Raw genomic sequence first — 13,270 nt, forward strand, 5'->3', positions numbered from 1 at the left:
CAACTTCACTGTGAATTAGTTACCTCTGATATTAAAAACTGAAGATGCAAAGATCCCACCCTCCAAGAGGTCCAGGGACAACGCTGAGAAAAGCTGGCAGAGATTTTTTTATTTTATGTTAAACTCGACTCTGGTGTATTTTCATCCTGCAGTACTCTAAGACCCAAGAAAGAAGGAATTCATGAAAATAACTGAGCCATATAAATATTTGCCATATAGAATAAAAACTACTTTCAAATAATGACGCTTTAACGGTTTATTTTGAAGGTTATTTTAAAAACAAAGTTAAAGACAATCTGAGAAAAAAATTGCACAGAATACACTCATTAAATAAGTATGGTGATTAAATCAAAATAAGGGAAATATGTTTTCTTCTGCAATTCCGGAAATAAGTTCTGTTGTCCTGAAGGTTCTTATATTTCCAAAAGGGGGGGGGGGGGGAATCATGGCAATTAAAGCTGCCTCTTAATCATGTAAATCTACAGTAGAAACCAAATTTTTCTGTTCTTCCCAATTAAGTCAGTTTCGATCTTCAAACTGTGCCTTGTTTTTTAAAAGATATGATGCTAGAAATTCAATGGGATTTGGTGGTCTGTAAGGGAAAAGAAATCCATAATTTAGAAATGTATATTCTAAGTGTATTAATTTAAATGTATTGTTCCATAATGAAAATACATCTTTTTCAGTTTAATTTTCATTTTACACTCAAAGGCCATTTGTAGTAAATACAGTAAGTGAAATAGGCAAGCAAGTTAATCAACAATATAGTTAAAAGAGACTGAAAGTTTTGTATGGCTTACATCTGATTATAAATACAACTCTAAAAACACAAGTTTCAAAAATGTAATTTTTGACAATGGGATGATGATTACCCAGGGGGGATAATGACTTAAAGAGGTCACAAGGGAGAATTCTGACAGTATTCAGTTTCTGGATCTGAGCACAAGTTATGTGGATATGTTTGGGTTCTGAAAATTCATCAAACCATACACCTACAATATGCACAATTTTCTCCACAGGTATTAACCTTCAATAAGAGTACAAAAACAATATAAGAAAATGGCTGTAGCATCATTGAGACAAATGGATGAACTCCTGAAAAATTAATCAAAGGATTCAATAGTCACTTGGACAAGTTAGTTCTGGTATGTTTCATTCTAAAAATGTACCTCTATTTTACTTCAAATACTTAAATCAATAATAATTCTAATACTGCTACAACACAGAGCAACTAAGAACATAAACATATTTTAAAATTCAGAGGTGGAAGAAAGGGAATTAAAAGTGATCGAAGGGCACACACTTCCAGTTACAAGATGAATAAGCACCAGGGCTATGACATACGACACAATGACCACAGCTAACACTGCTGTGTGATAATAGCAAACTTGTTGACAGGAGTGCCTAAGAGTTCTCATCAAAAGGAAAATTTCTTTTTATTTTTTTTCCTTTTTATTGCATCTATGTGAGATGATGGATATGGTATCGTTTCACAATATATGTAGATCAAATGCTATGCTATATCATTTAGGCTTATACAGTGATATAGGTCAATTATTTCTCAATAAAACTAGGGAAAAATGTCAACAAAAGATGTATTTTATATTTATCACTTTTCCATGAATTATTCTTGCTGAGAAAACAAGTCAAAAGATGAAAAGCTGGAGGAATCAGCTATTTAAAATCCTACTATGAAAACAAAACAAAACAAAAAAAATATATAAAATAAAATAAAATAAAATAAAATAAAATAAAATAAAATAAATTAAAATAAAATAAAATAAAATCCTACTATGAAAAGGCATATTTAGAATTAATTTACAATGATCTCAAAACATTCCCTTAAATTTGTAAGGTCTTTTGAACTGCCTAGACATAAACAATTTTTCACATACTATATATAATTTTTCACATACTATATATAATTTCATGAATAATTTTGCCAGAATTCCTTACTTAAAAAGTATATTTACTAACAGCATGTTACCTAAAAACTTCTTCAAATTTTTCCTTCTAGCATTTAAAGTAATATTTAGAATTTCTCATATACTGGCTTTCTGCAGATAAAGAACAAAAATATATGTATATAAAAGATGCCCATACTTTAATTGACAGTATTAGAGCCAAGATCTATCTTGCAGTCATAAACAAATCCTATTTTATACATATAATTTAAGAAAACATTTTTCTTATTGGATTTGCTTACACAAAAAGAATTTAGGTAGAATTAATAGGAAAAAACATGTAAAGAAAAAAACTGTAATGTTGCTAACAAAGAAATATAAATCAAAACCGCTTGGCAAGTGCGGCGCTTGGGTGGCTCAGTCAGTTAAGCATCTGCCTTCAGCTCAGGTTATGATCCTGGAATCCAGGGATTGAGCCCTACCTGAGGCTCTCTGCTCAGCGGGACGTCTGCTTCTTCCTCTCCCCACCCCCTGCTCCTTCTCTCATTCTCTCTCACTCACTCTCAAATAAATAAATAAAATCTTAAAAAAAAAAAAACAACTTTGCAAGAAAAGTTTATAGCAACACTCATGCTGTTGAGGCTATGATAGTAGAACTTTAAGGATAAACTTCTAGACAGAAAAAAATGATTTTATGTATCATATACTACATAACAACAGTCGTTCCTCAAAGTAGCAAATTAACTCTTGGAAAAGTATCACAAGAACATAATTAAGCAAGGGTGCCTGGATAGCTCATTCGATTAAGCATCTGCCTTCAGTTCAAGTCCTTATCCCAGGGTCCTGAGATCAAGTCCCAAGTTAGCACCCTGCTCAGCGGGGAGGCTGCCTCTCCCTCTCCCTCTCCCCCACCTCACATAGGCACACTCTCAAATAAATAAATAAAATCTTTTTAAGTAATTTAACAAAAGCAAAAGACACATGAAAACATATAAATTGCCTAACCTATATTAACAAAGGAAATTGGACCTAAGTGTTCAACAATGAAAAAATGGCTAAATTAATTGCAGTATTGTTATAATTTAAATTATAATCACAAAGGCTATGCAGAGATATAGAAAAAGTTTTCTGTTATAAAGTAAAAAAGACATATAAAATTACATGTACACCATGACTAGAAAGCTTTATAAATATACATATGATCCAAGACTAGTACAGATAAATGAAAGTATCTGAATTCAGTTATGGCTGACTTATTTTTTTTAAAACTCTAATATCTATAAATTCCCTATATTTTAAAAATAACTCAGCATAACTAATGATAACAATATTTCAATTAGAGAAGTCTTTATTTTTTCTCTGATAACTCCATTTACAGATACTATTGTCTTACCTTTCTTTTGCAAGCACAGCAAGGCCCTGTAATAAAATAGGCACAACTGTCTGATCCAGGTAGGCACGAGTTGGCAAAGACTGGAGATCCACTTTCTGTTTTGATGACTTTTCTGCATTAATCTTCTCATTGTCTACTATCCTCTAGTGGATTCAAAAAACATGCATGTATATTACAAATAACTGGATTATTTTGAATGCTAAACAAAAATTAATGATAAGATGACACTAAGAGAATCAATGACTAGAAAAGCTGATATTGAATAGCAAATCTTTCTGCCAAAATAAAAACCAGACCCATCCCTAAATTCCATTTAAACCTTTTCTCTCTGAAGGCACCATAGGATCTCATTCTTTTACTTAGTTTTTTAAATTAAGTAGGCTCCACACCCAACATAGGGCTTAAACTCATGAGCCCGAGATCAACTATTGCATGCCCTATGGACCGAGTCAGCCCATATACCCCAGTATCTCCAGATCCTTTTCTCCCTTTCCTTCTGCCTGTTGAGGAGTAAATACAAGTGCTACTGTTTTTTTCATAAGAATACCTTCTTACACTATGCTTCAAAAAAGTCTGACACTAAGTAGCACTGAAGCACAGTAAGAAAGCTAGACCTGTTTCAATTCTTTCATCACAGACGTATCAAGGACAAAGTCTCACTTAGGTACTTAATAGGTCTGTAACACTTCTGTAACACTTGCTAAAGTCTCTTAACAGAGACAGCAGGCTTCAGGCTCAGAGCTTTCCAAAGGCAATAGAATATAGCTAAAATTTACTACCATTTTGTATTCACTGTTTTTATTTTTATGGTTAGCCTCTATCAAATTGAGAATGCCTTTCCATTTGTTTCTTTTTTACAGAAATGCATTCATGATTTTTTTTTGCATTCATGATTTTTTAAAGTGAATAGAATAAAAAAATATTAATCGAATGACAGCCAAAAAATGGTAGAATTACTAATACAGAAAAGATCATTAATATGGTATTTAAATGATGTTTAAGAAACAATGACATACTTTCTACTCCTAAGAACCTTCAAATTTTAGGTCTTTCATGTAGATTCATCTGACATCCAGAGCATCAAAAACTACTTTATTGAAAAACTTTTCATTCTTTTACAAATCAAACATTTTAGAAAATTAGAAATAAGTGGCTACCTAAAAGGCAAAACACTATTAAGAACACTTTCATTTAAATGTAATTTTGGGGGCAGCCCAAGTGGCTCAGCGGTTAGCGCTGCCTTCAGCCCAGGGCCTGATCCTGGAGACCCAGGATCCAGTCCCACATCGGGCTCTCTGCATGGATCCTGCTTCTCCCTCTGCCTGTGTCTCTGCCTCCCCCCACCCCCCCCCCCCGTGTCTCTGATGAATAAATAAATAAAATCTTTTTTAAAAAATTTTTTAAAAATAAATGAAATATTGGGGTGCCATACTGGCTCAGTTAGTGGAGCATGCAACTCTTGATCTTTGGGTTGTATGTTTGAGCCCCACATTGGGTGTAAAGACTACTAAAAATAAAATCATTTTTAAAAAATGAACTTTTGGGCAGCCCCAGTGGCGCGCAGTGGTTTAGCGCCGCCTGCAACCTGGGGTGTGATCCTGGAGACCCGGGATTGAGTCCCGCGTCGGGCTCCCTGCATGGAGCCTGCTTCTCCCTCTGCCTGTGTCTCTGCCTCTCTCTCTCTGTGTCTCTATGAATAAATAAAATCTTTAAAAAATAAAAAAATTAAAATAAATAAAAATTAAAAATGAACTTTTGTTTCAATTATACTCACACTGGATATAAATGAGTCAACAACAAAATAACATTTTCTAGACTTAATTTTTTAGACAATTTTATTTTGTAAAAAGTGGTAAAAAACAAAAACTTTAATCATATACCTACGATATATATACACCATGATTTCCAAAGACACTTCCCACAACTATGTCAGCCAACTATTCTAATTTTGCTCATGATTTTTTCATCTTATTTTGAAACATAAGAGACAATAATCTTCTGTGCTTAATTAATGTGTAAAATAGCTATCTGTTTGCTCATGGATTAAGAATTTATTGTTCCGGGATCCCTGGGTGGCGCAGCGGTTTAGCGCCTGCCTTTGGCCCAGGGCGCGATCCTGGAGACCCAGGATCGAATCCCACATCGGGCTCCCGGTGCATGGAGCCTGCTTCTCCCTCTGCCTGTGTCTCTGCCTCTCTCTCTCTCTCTGTGACTATCATAAATAAATAAAAAAAATAAATAAATAAAAAAAAAATAAAAAAAGAATTTATTGTTCCTTGGTAAACTTCAACAGATAATTCACATGGAGGACAAAAACTAGTCGGTTACATGACATTTCAATGCCTTCAATAAGAATCAACAATGCCTAAACAATTCCTGTAGATGTAATAATAAATCCCTTGACTAAATATTCTTATTTTTTTCATCCAAACATTTAATGAATATCCACTATGTGCCAACAGCCATGCTTAATTTTAGTTAAGCCCAAATCCTGAATTAATCTAAAAATATATACATCCAAATTACCACCTCCCTAAAAGGTAAAAGGTGTTAAGGGTATATAACATTGATCACAAATATGAGGAAAAAATAAGGTGAGCACTAGGATTATCCCAGGTTACCGCCTCCTGCCTAGAAAATTTATAGGATGCAATGCAGAGAACCAAAGCAGAGCCCAGCAGTCTCCTTGAGCTGAGAAGACAGACTTAAAACTTCAGGGAAATAAGACAACTAGAATTTGTAGGACAGGGATCCCTGGGTGGCGCAGCGGTTTGGCGCCTGCCTTTGGCCCAGGGCGCGATCCTGGAGACCCGGGATCGAATCCCACGTCAGGCTCCCGGTGCATGGAGCCTGCTTCTCCCTCTGCCTGTGTCTCTGCCTCTCTCTCTCTCTCTCTCTCTCTGTGTGTGACTATCATAAATAAATTAAAAAAAAAAAAAAGAATTTGTAGGACAGAGTATTGAAGAGTGCATGAAGAAGAAAGGTATATTCAGAAAGAAATTAAAGAGATTGCCTTGCAGTCTTTAGGTGAATACTTATCGTGCATGCATACAGGATAACTACCCAGGGCACCTGGAATGAAGAGACACAATCCCTGGAGCTCACATGAGGCCAAGAATAGTTCATGTTCCTGTGACCCAAAATTGGAAAACTGTACTACATGGAGCTCCAGGGGAGATGTAAGAGGAGGATATTAGCCCTAAATTAAAGGCTAGTGTGGTCCTAACAGAGTTTAAAGCAAACCTGGAAAGGATCAAATTGTTTCTTAGTAACTTAACTGAGTCCTAGAAGGAAGCTCAAGAATGTTTGAAGGAATACAAAAATAGCCAGTATCCAACAAGGTAAAATGCACAATGCCCAGCCTCTGATAAAAAGTCACTACACAGGCAAAGAAGCAGGTATATACTACCCCTAATGAGGAAAAATTTTAATCCACAGAAACAGACCCAGAAATGATACAGATAATAAAATAGGCAGTGCTGTAAACCATTTCTTATAACATCTTCCACATCTTCAAGAGAGGAAAACATAATTAAGCTTACAGAGTACTTAAAAATACTTGAAGAAAAAAGCTGAAATTTTCCTAATTTCACAAAAACTCTAAATCCACAGATTCAAGAAACTCGATGAATCCTAAGCACAAGCTGCATAATTAAAAAAAAAAAAAAACCTACACAAAGACACATCATAATCAAATTATTTAAAACCTGAAATAAGGGACGCCTGGGTTGCTCAGCAGTTGGACACCTGCCTTCAGCTCAGGATGGGATCCTGGGATCTTGGATCCGGTCCTGTATTGGGCTCCCTGCAAGGAGCCTGCTTCTCTCTCTGCCTATGTCTCTGCCTCTCTCTCAGTCTGTGTCTCTCATGAATAAATAAACAGATCTTAAAAAAAAAAAAAAAACAACCTGTAATAAAATCGTAAAAGCACCAAAAGAAGAGACATTAAATATGGAGACGCAAAGACAGAAGTGATTGCATATTTCCTATCAGAAATGATGTCAGCCAAAAAGACAGTGGAACAAATCTATACCAGCAAAAATATCTCAGGAATAAAGACCAATAAAAAAAAAAAAAAAAAGACAAAATAATGCCTTTTCAGATATTCAGAAAAATCTCTTTAAAGATAATTAACTGGGCAGCCCGGGTGGCTCAGCGGTTTAGCACCGCCTTAAACCCGGGGCGTGATCCTGGAGTCCCGGGATCAAGTCCCATGTCGGGCTCCCTGCATGGAGCCTGCTTCTCCCTGGGCCTGTGTCTCTGCCTCTCTCTCTCTGTCGCTCATGAATAAATAAATAAAATATTTTTAAAAATAAAATAAAGTAAAGATAATTAAATTTTTAAGGAAAATATAATGCAGCAGCCCATGTGGCTCAGCGGTTTAGTACTCCCTTTGGCCCAGGGCGTGATCCTGGAGACCTGGAATGAAGTCCCACTTCAGGCTCCCTGTATGAAGCCTGCTTCTCCCTCTGCCTTGTGTCTCTGCCTCTCTCTCTGTGTGTCTCTCATGAATAAATAAATAAAATCTTAAAAAAAAAGAGAAAAAAAAAGAAGAGAGAGAAAGAAAGAAAAAGAAAAAAAAATGAATTACAGGACTTATACATAGAAGTAAAACATAACAACAGTCCAAAGGTCAGTTGATAGAAAATGGGACAATACTGTTGTTTGTTTGTTTTAAGATTTATTTATTTATTTTGAGAGAGGGACCGAGCTGGGGAAAGGGCAGAGGAAGAAAATCTTTCAAGCAGACCTCCTGCTGAACTAGGAGCCAGATGAGGGGCTGGACCTCACAACCCAAGCAATGGGGGATCTACACTGAAACCAAGAGTCTGACTGAGGCACCCAAGAGCCCTTGTTACAAGTAAGGTTCTTATACTCTACACAAAAAGAAATAATGCCACTTGAAGGTAAATTGTGAAGTCAAACCTGCATGTATAAACTATAAAGCAAGCACCTAAAAAGAAATTATAACTTATAAGCCATTAAAGGCAGAAATAGAGTAAGAGAAAAAGTAGCAGCAACTATCCAGTATTGATTTCCAGACTCTCAAATACCACAACAAATTAAAAATTACACTATGAACAAAAGGACTAACATAGGGATGTCAACTCTGTTTTGCCAAGTAAAATCTTACAAACAAACATAATTATTATTTTACTACCACCATTAATACATTAAAGGAATGAGCATTTTAAAACTATGGAAGCAGGGCAGCCACGGTGGCTCAAAGGTTTGGTGCTGCCTTCAGCCCAAGGTGTGATCCTGGAGACCCAGGATCAAGTCCCACATCAGGCTCCCTGCATGGAGCCTGCTTCTCCCTCTGCCTGTGTCTCTGCCTCTCTCTCTCTCTCTCTCTCTGTCATCAATAAATAAAATCTTAAAATGAAACTATAGAAGCAGAAGACCAATCACCAAAGAGTGTATCAAACACTCCCTCTACTCTCATTTTTTTTTCTCACTACCACGGAAATTGGTCTGAGAACCTGAGAGAAAGCCTTTGGGAATCACTGCTCTTCTCTATCGTGACTCTGCCTTCATATACAAACATCATCAAGAAAAGACTGCTGAAAAAAAGAAAAGAAAAGAAAAGAAAAGAGGAAAGGAAAAGAAAGAAAAGACTCCTGATGTCTATAAAGAAGTTTGTAAATGAAATACAAAGTGGTGTAAAATATCTTCAGGTTCAATTAAAGGTTACATTATGAAAATAGGTAAGTGTTTTTCTTAATATACTGATATCAAACCCAGAAACATTCCTAGCAATTTTGTAAGGCAGAGTGGTTATTCCACATACCAGGGAACTCTAGTAGCTGATCAAGACTGCCAAGACAATTTAACTACCTCAAAAACGTCAACCTGCCTACGTTTAACACACAGCCCTCCACTATACTTCCTGGTGACTTTGCACAAGGTATTCAACTTCCCTGAGCTTTATAGGACTAAAGATACATGTAAATTACTTAGCAGTGTGTCTGGTACACAGCACAAACAAAGAAATATTAGCAGCTTGGAAATAGTTATGTGCATTTATCCAAACTTAATCACTGGCAATGTCTCCTTCCCCACCCGCTCCCAATAAAACGCACACATCTCCCGGAAGCCTCTATTTTCCTAACCAATCCTACCCAGCTTTGGCTAATTCTTTTGTCCTGGCATTTACTCATTCATTTACAAAATAACCTCTACTTTTGAACAACCACCTCCTAGCACTTCTATGAAAAAGCTCTAAGAAAGTCTATCTTCTTTTGTATGTTTTTCACAGGTAGTCTTTGAATTCAGACTTCACTAAGACAAAAAACCAAGGTCTATTATGTGTTATAGCTTCCAACGGCATCGCATCTTCTACTGAACAGCAGAGAAATCAACATTTATTACATGTTAACTCCATGAGAACACTATTCTGCTACAAAGACAATGGGTGTAATTTTAAACGTGCTTTTTTTTTTTCCAAAGCAATGTTCCAACAGATTCATTAATACCCAGCAAGCCAAACGATTGGCCAGTCTCCATTAGTAACGCATGTTTGTTTCTTTATATCACTTTCAGAAGTTCAACCTCTTGACTCAAAACTAATGTGAACGTCTGCATGGCACGAGGTATTACTACTGCTAATAAAACAAGCTACCCATGATTTGATACTATTTAGTTCATGTTGATAAAGTTTTCCCTTGTGCAAAGCAACCTAGTAAAAAAAAATTTTTTTAATTTAAAAAAAAAAAAAAAAAAAAAGGATCCCAAGTTTGCTCCAGCTCATAAGAGACGTTCAGATGCGGCATAAGAAGTGGGCGAAATTACCTCCACATTGTCTGTGAGACCGTACTCAGAGTGAGGGTTTTCTGCAACCTAGGAAACAAAACACAGGTCACTGAGACGTGAGCCACCCCTTCTCGCTGCACACCGCCCCCCTGAAGCCAGGGCCTCCTGGTACCTGCGTCTGCCCCTCCAGCATCTGCTCTGGCTCCATGGCGGACCCTGCAAGTCACAATCCCCGGAAACCAGTCTTGGAAAACAAGAAGAACCGTGAGTTACCCGGGAGATTTCCACACGAAGATGCCAGGATGGAGTCCAGCCCAGCCCCCGACCCCGCCCCTCACCCCCACCTGGGCGCGGGAGCACCCGGAGCAGCAGAGCAAGGTGGGACAGTCCAAGACAGGGCGCCCGCATCAGGTCCGGAAGCTCCGCGGTGGTCCCAAGAACCTAGAAGAGGTGGGAAAGAGGGGAGAGGGAGCTGATTACCCGCGCCCAAGCCGCTCGTTCTTAAGAGCCCTGCACCGCGCCACCAACTCCCAGCACAAACCGCTTCAGCCGTAAGTGACGGATGTCGCACGACTGCCGCGCCTGCGCAGAACTCCCCCCTCCCCCCGCCCCCGCCCCCGCCCCCGCCCCGCAGGGCCCGGGGGCGGGGAGCGGCTAGCGCCTCGGCCGGAGTCCAGGTTCCCCAGCTGCAGTCGGCGGGGCGTCCTGGCCGAGACCGGGCAGAGACCGGGCCGAGACCGGGCCGAGACCGGGCCTCGAAGGTTGCGGCAGACTGGCTCTGCAGCCTGCACACCGAGGCGAGCGCCACCCCAGCTGCAGACCCCGGGACCACCACAGCGGGCAGGGGCTCGGCCCGCCCAGCCCCCAGTGCCGCTTTTGGGAGAGCTTCTGCGGAAGCTCAGTCACCCACTCCCTGGGTGGTTCTGAACGAAAAATCAGACCTAAGCCAAGCAGTCGGCGAAAGAATGTCAGTGTTTTACTCTAAAAAGGTGGGGGAAGAAGCAGTGTTTGAGGATTTCCCGGTAAGCCTTGCTCAAGACCTCCAATCTGCGAATCTGCGGTGTTAATGCCACCTTACATTTGTATCAAAGTTTGCAAAAAGCAACTGGCTTTCCAAAGTGTGCTACTGTTGATACTATTGCATTTGTGGGGGAAAAAAAAAAACACAAAGGATCATTTGCCTTCTACTTACAGCTCGTAAATAGCAAACAGGATTGCTCGGATCCCAATAAATGCCTTTTTTTTTTTTTTTTTGCCATTTATTTTAATGTAAATACAAGTGATAACACTCATTAAAGTTCCTACCTTTAATTCAACAGTCCCATTTGTAGTTGCACTCTGTAGTATGAAAGTTTGAAAACTTCATATTAAATATTTGGAGACTAGATTATGTCATACCAATATAAGGGGAGGTAAGCTATTGAAAGTCATGATTCCAGAAATACAGAAACATTTATGATTATAACATTAAGTTTTGAAAAAGAAAGAATACAACTAAAAAAGTTTTGCTCCTCTGCAAAAACTGAACAGATGAAAATCTAAATGAATTTGGGAACTAGATTTATGTGTACATTTTTTTTTTTTGCGTATGTTTTTAAAGTTTAATTTTGTGATGTTTACTTGTTTAATATTGTAATTGGTGGCAGTTACCATAAGGCATCTTGAGGATGTTTCATGTAGGACTGACGCAAAGATGTGGACACATATATAAAGGATACAGAAATTTACTAATACATAAATTAAGATTAAATGCTTTTCAGGAGTGGGAAATAACAGTAAATATGTCTAGAAAAGAGTTGGGGAAACTTAACAGTTATGTACATTGCTATATTATCATATATTCGTGGATTTCTTAATATATAGCAAGCAAGCACTCAATAAATATTTCCAAATTCCAGAAAGTAATTGAGAACTGCTAATTTATGTTTTCTAAGTACTGACAGTTTTAGTAAAAGAGAAGCTAGACTGAGCTCCTTCGAGACAGGGACCTGTCTTATGTAACTTAGTACTTCATACAGTGCCTGGTACATACTAAGGTTCACAGCATATATGGAGTTGATCCATAGTCAAAACTGAATACAAATACATACAATGACACTACTAAAGATCATATATATCTTTATGTGTGTGTGTAAGATACATGCATATATGATTACCAAAAGGAGTAAACAGAATAATTAACTATCAGCCAGGTTTCTCTCAAACCAGGAAAAACTTATGTGAGGTTTACAAAAAAGCTTCACCAAATTTTTTTATATTTACAACATGTGGAAAAAAAGAACACACCATCACAGCAGAGAGATGGGAGGGGAAAAAATGACAGCTAGAAATGATGTTAATGACTTAGCAAGAAAATGATAGGACCTATAAAGTTAATTGAAGAGACTGCAGAATACTGAGTTCTTATATGAAATTAAAAATTCTAGGGGATCCCTGGGTGGCTCAGCAGTTTGATGCCTGCCTTAGGCCCAGGGTGTGAGGCTGAAATCCCAGGATCAAGTCCCACATCAGGCTCCCTGTGTGGAGCCTGCTTCTCCCTCTGCCTGTGCCCGCCCTCCCTCTCTCTCCCTGTCTCTAATGAATAAATAAAATCTTTAAAAAATTATAAAGAGGATGGACCCTGAGAATTATGATTATGACAGAAATTGGCAATAATGTGTACTCTAGAGAGGGATAAATTAGAAGAATGAGAAGAACATTTAACTCTCATTTGGCCTTGTCATTCCAAACTTGGTTCAAGACTCCTCTCATCTGCTTTTATCATGTCTTTCTACTAAGCACTTACCTCATCCTGCCTTATATGTTGTGTGCAGTTAAACACAATTAGATTTTTTAGTTCTTCAAAGGCAAAAATTTGTTATATTCATCTCCACATATATTTCTTATATTCAATAAATGTTTTTTAAAAGAAGTGAATGTATAGGGAAGGCAAGCACTTGCACCAAAGCACCACTCTAGACTTGTCTTTCTTGAAGTTTAGAATAAACAGTAGTTTATAGATTCTAGAACTAGAATTCTAGAATCCAGAATAATAAAGAAAAATTATGTGCTTGACCCCCTTTTTACAGACTTGGTGCAACATTAACCTAGGGATCCCTGGGTGGCGCAGTGGTTTAGCGCCTGCCTTTGGCCCAGGGCGCAATCCTGGAGACCCGGGATCGAATCCCACGTCGGGCTCCCGGTGCATGGAGCCTGCTTCTCCCTATGCCTGTGTCTCTGC

The 13,270-nt window shown here is 38.0% G+C and overlaps 1 protein-coding gene across 4 annotated transcripts; it reads right to left on the reverse strand.

Moving 5' to 3' along the window:
* Positions 1–241: 241 nt before the first annotated feature.
* DPY30 (dpy-30 histone methyltransferase complex regulatory subunit) lies at positions 242–13,007 on the reverse strand. 4 transcript variants are annotated; one of them, XM_038561219.1, is made up of 6 exons: positions 12,836–13,007; positions 10,395–10,491; positions 10,223–10,294; positions 10,090–10,137; positions 3,298–3,440; positions 242–592 (listed from the first exon to the last, which is right to left on the reverse strand). In XM_038561219.1, exons 3-6 carry the CDS (start codon positions 10,256–10,258, stop codon positions 520–522), a joined length of 300 nt encoding a protein of 99 aa, XP_038417147.1. In that variant the 5' UTR covers positions 10,259–10,294; positions 10,395–10,491; positions 12,836–13,007; the 3' UTR covers positions 242–519. The 4 variants fall into 4 exon arrangements, with proteins under 4 accessions (XP_038417147.1, XP_038417148.1, XP_038417145.1 ...); XM_038561220.1 differs by lacking the exon at positions 12,836–13,007 and adding an exon at positions 10,592–10,631; XM_038561217.1 differs by lacking the exons at positions 10,395–10,491; positions 12,836–13,007 and adding an exon at positions 10,531–10,620.
* Between the last annotated feature and the right edge of the window lie 263 nt (positions 13,008–13,270).

Source organism: Canis lupus, chromosome 17, assembly GCF_011100685.1.
Source record: "Canis lupus familiaris isolate Mischka breed German Shepherd chromosome 17, alternate assembly UU_Cfam_GSD_1.0, whole genome shotgun sequence".
Lineage (NCBI taxonomy): Eukaryota > Metazoa > Chordata > Mammalia > Carnivora > Canidae > Canis > Canis lupus.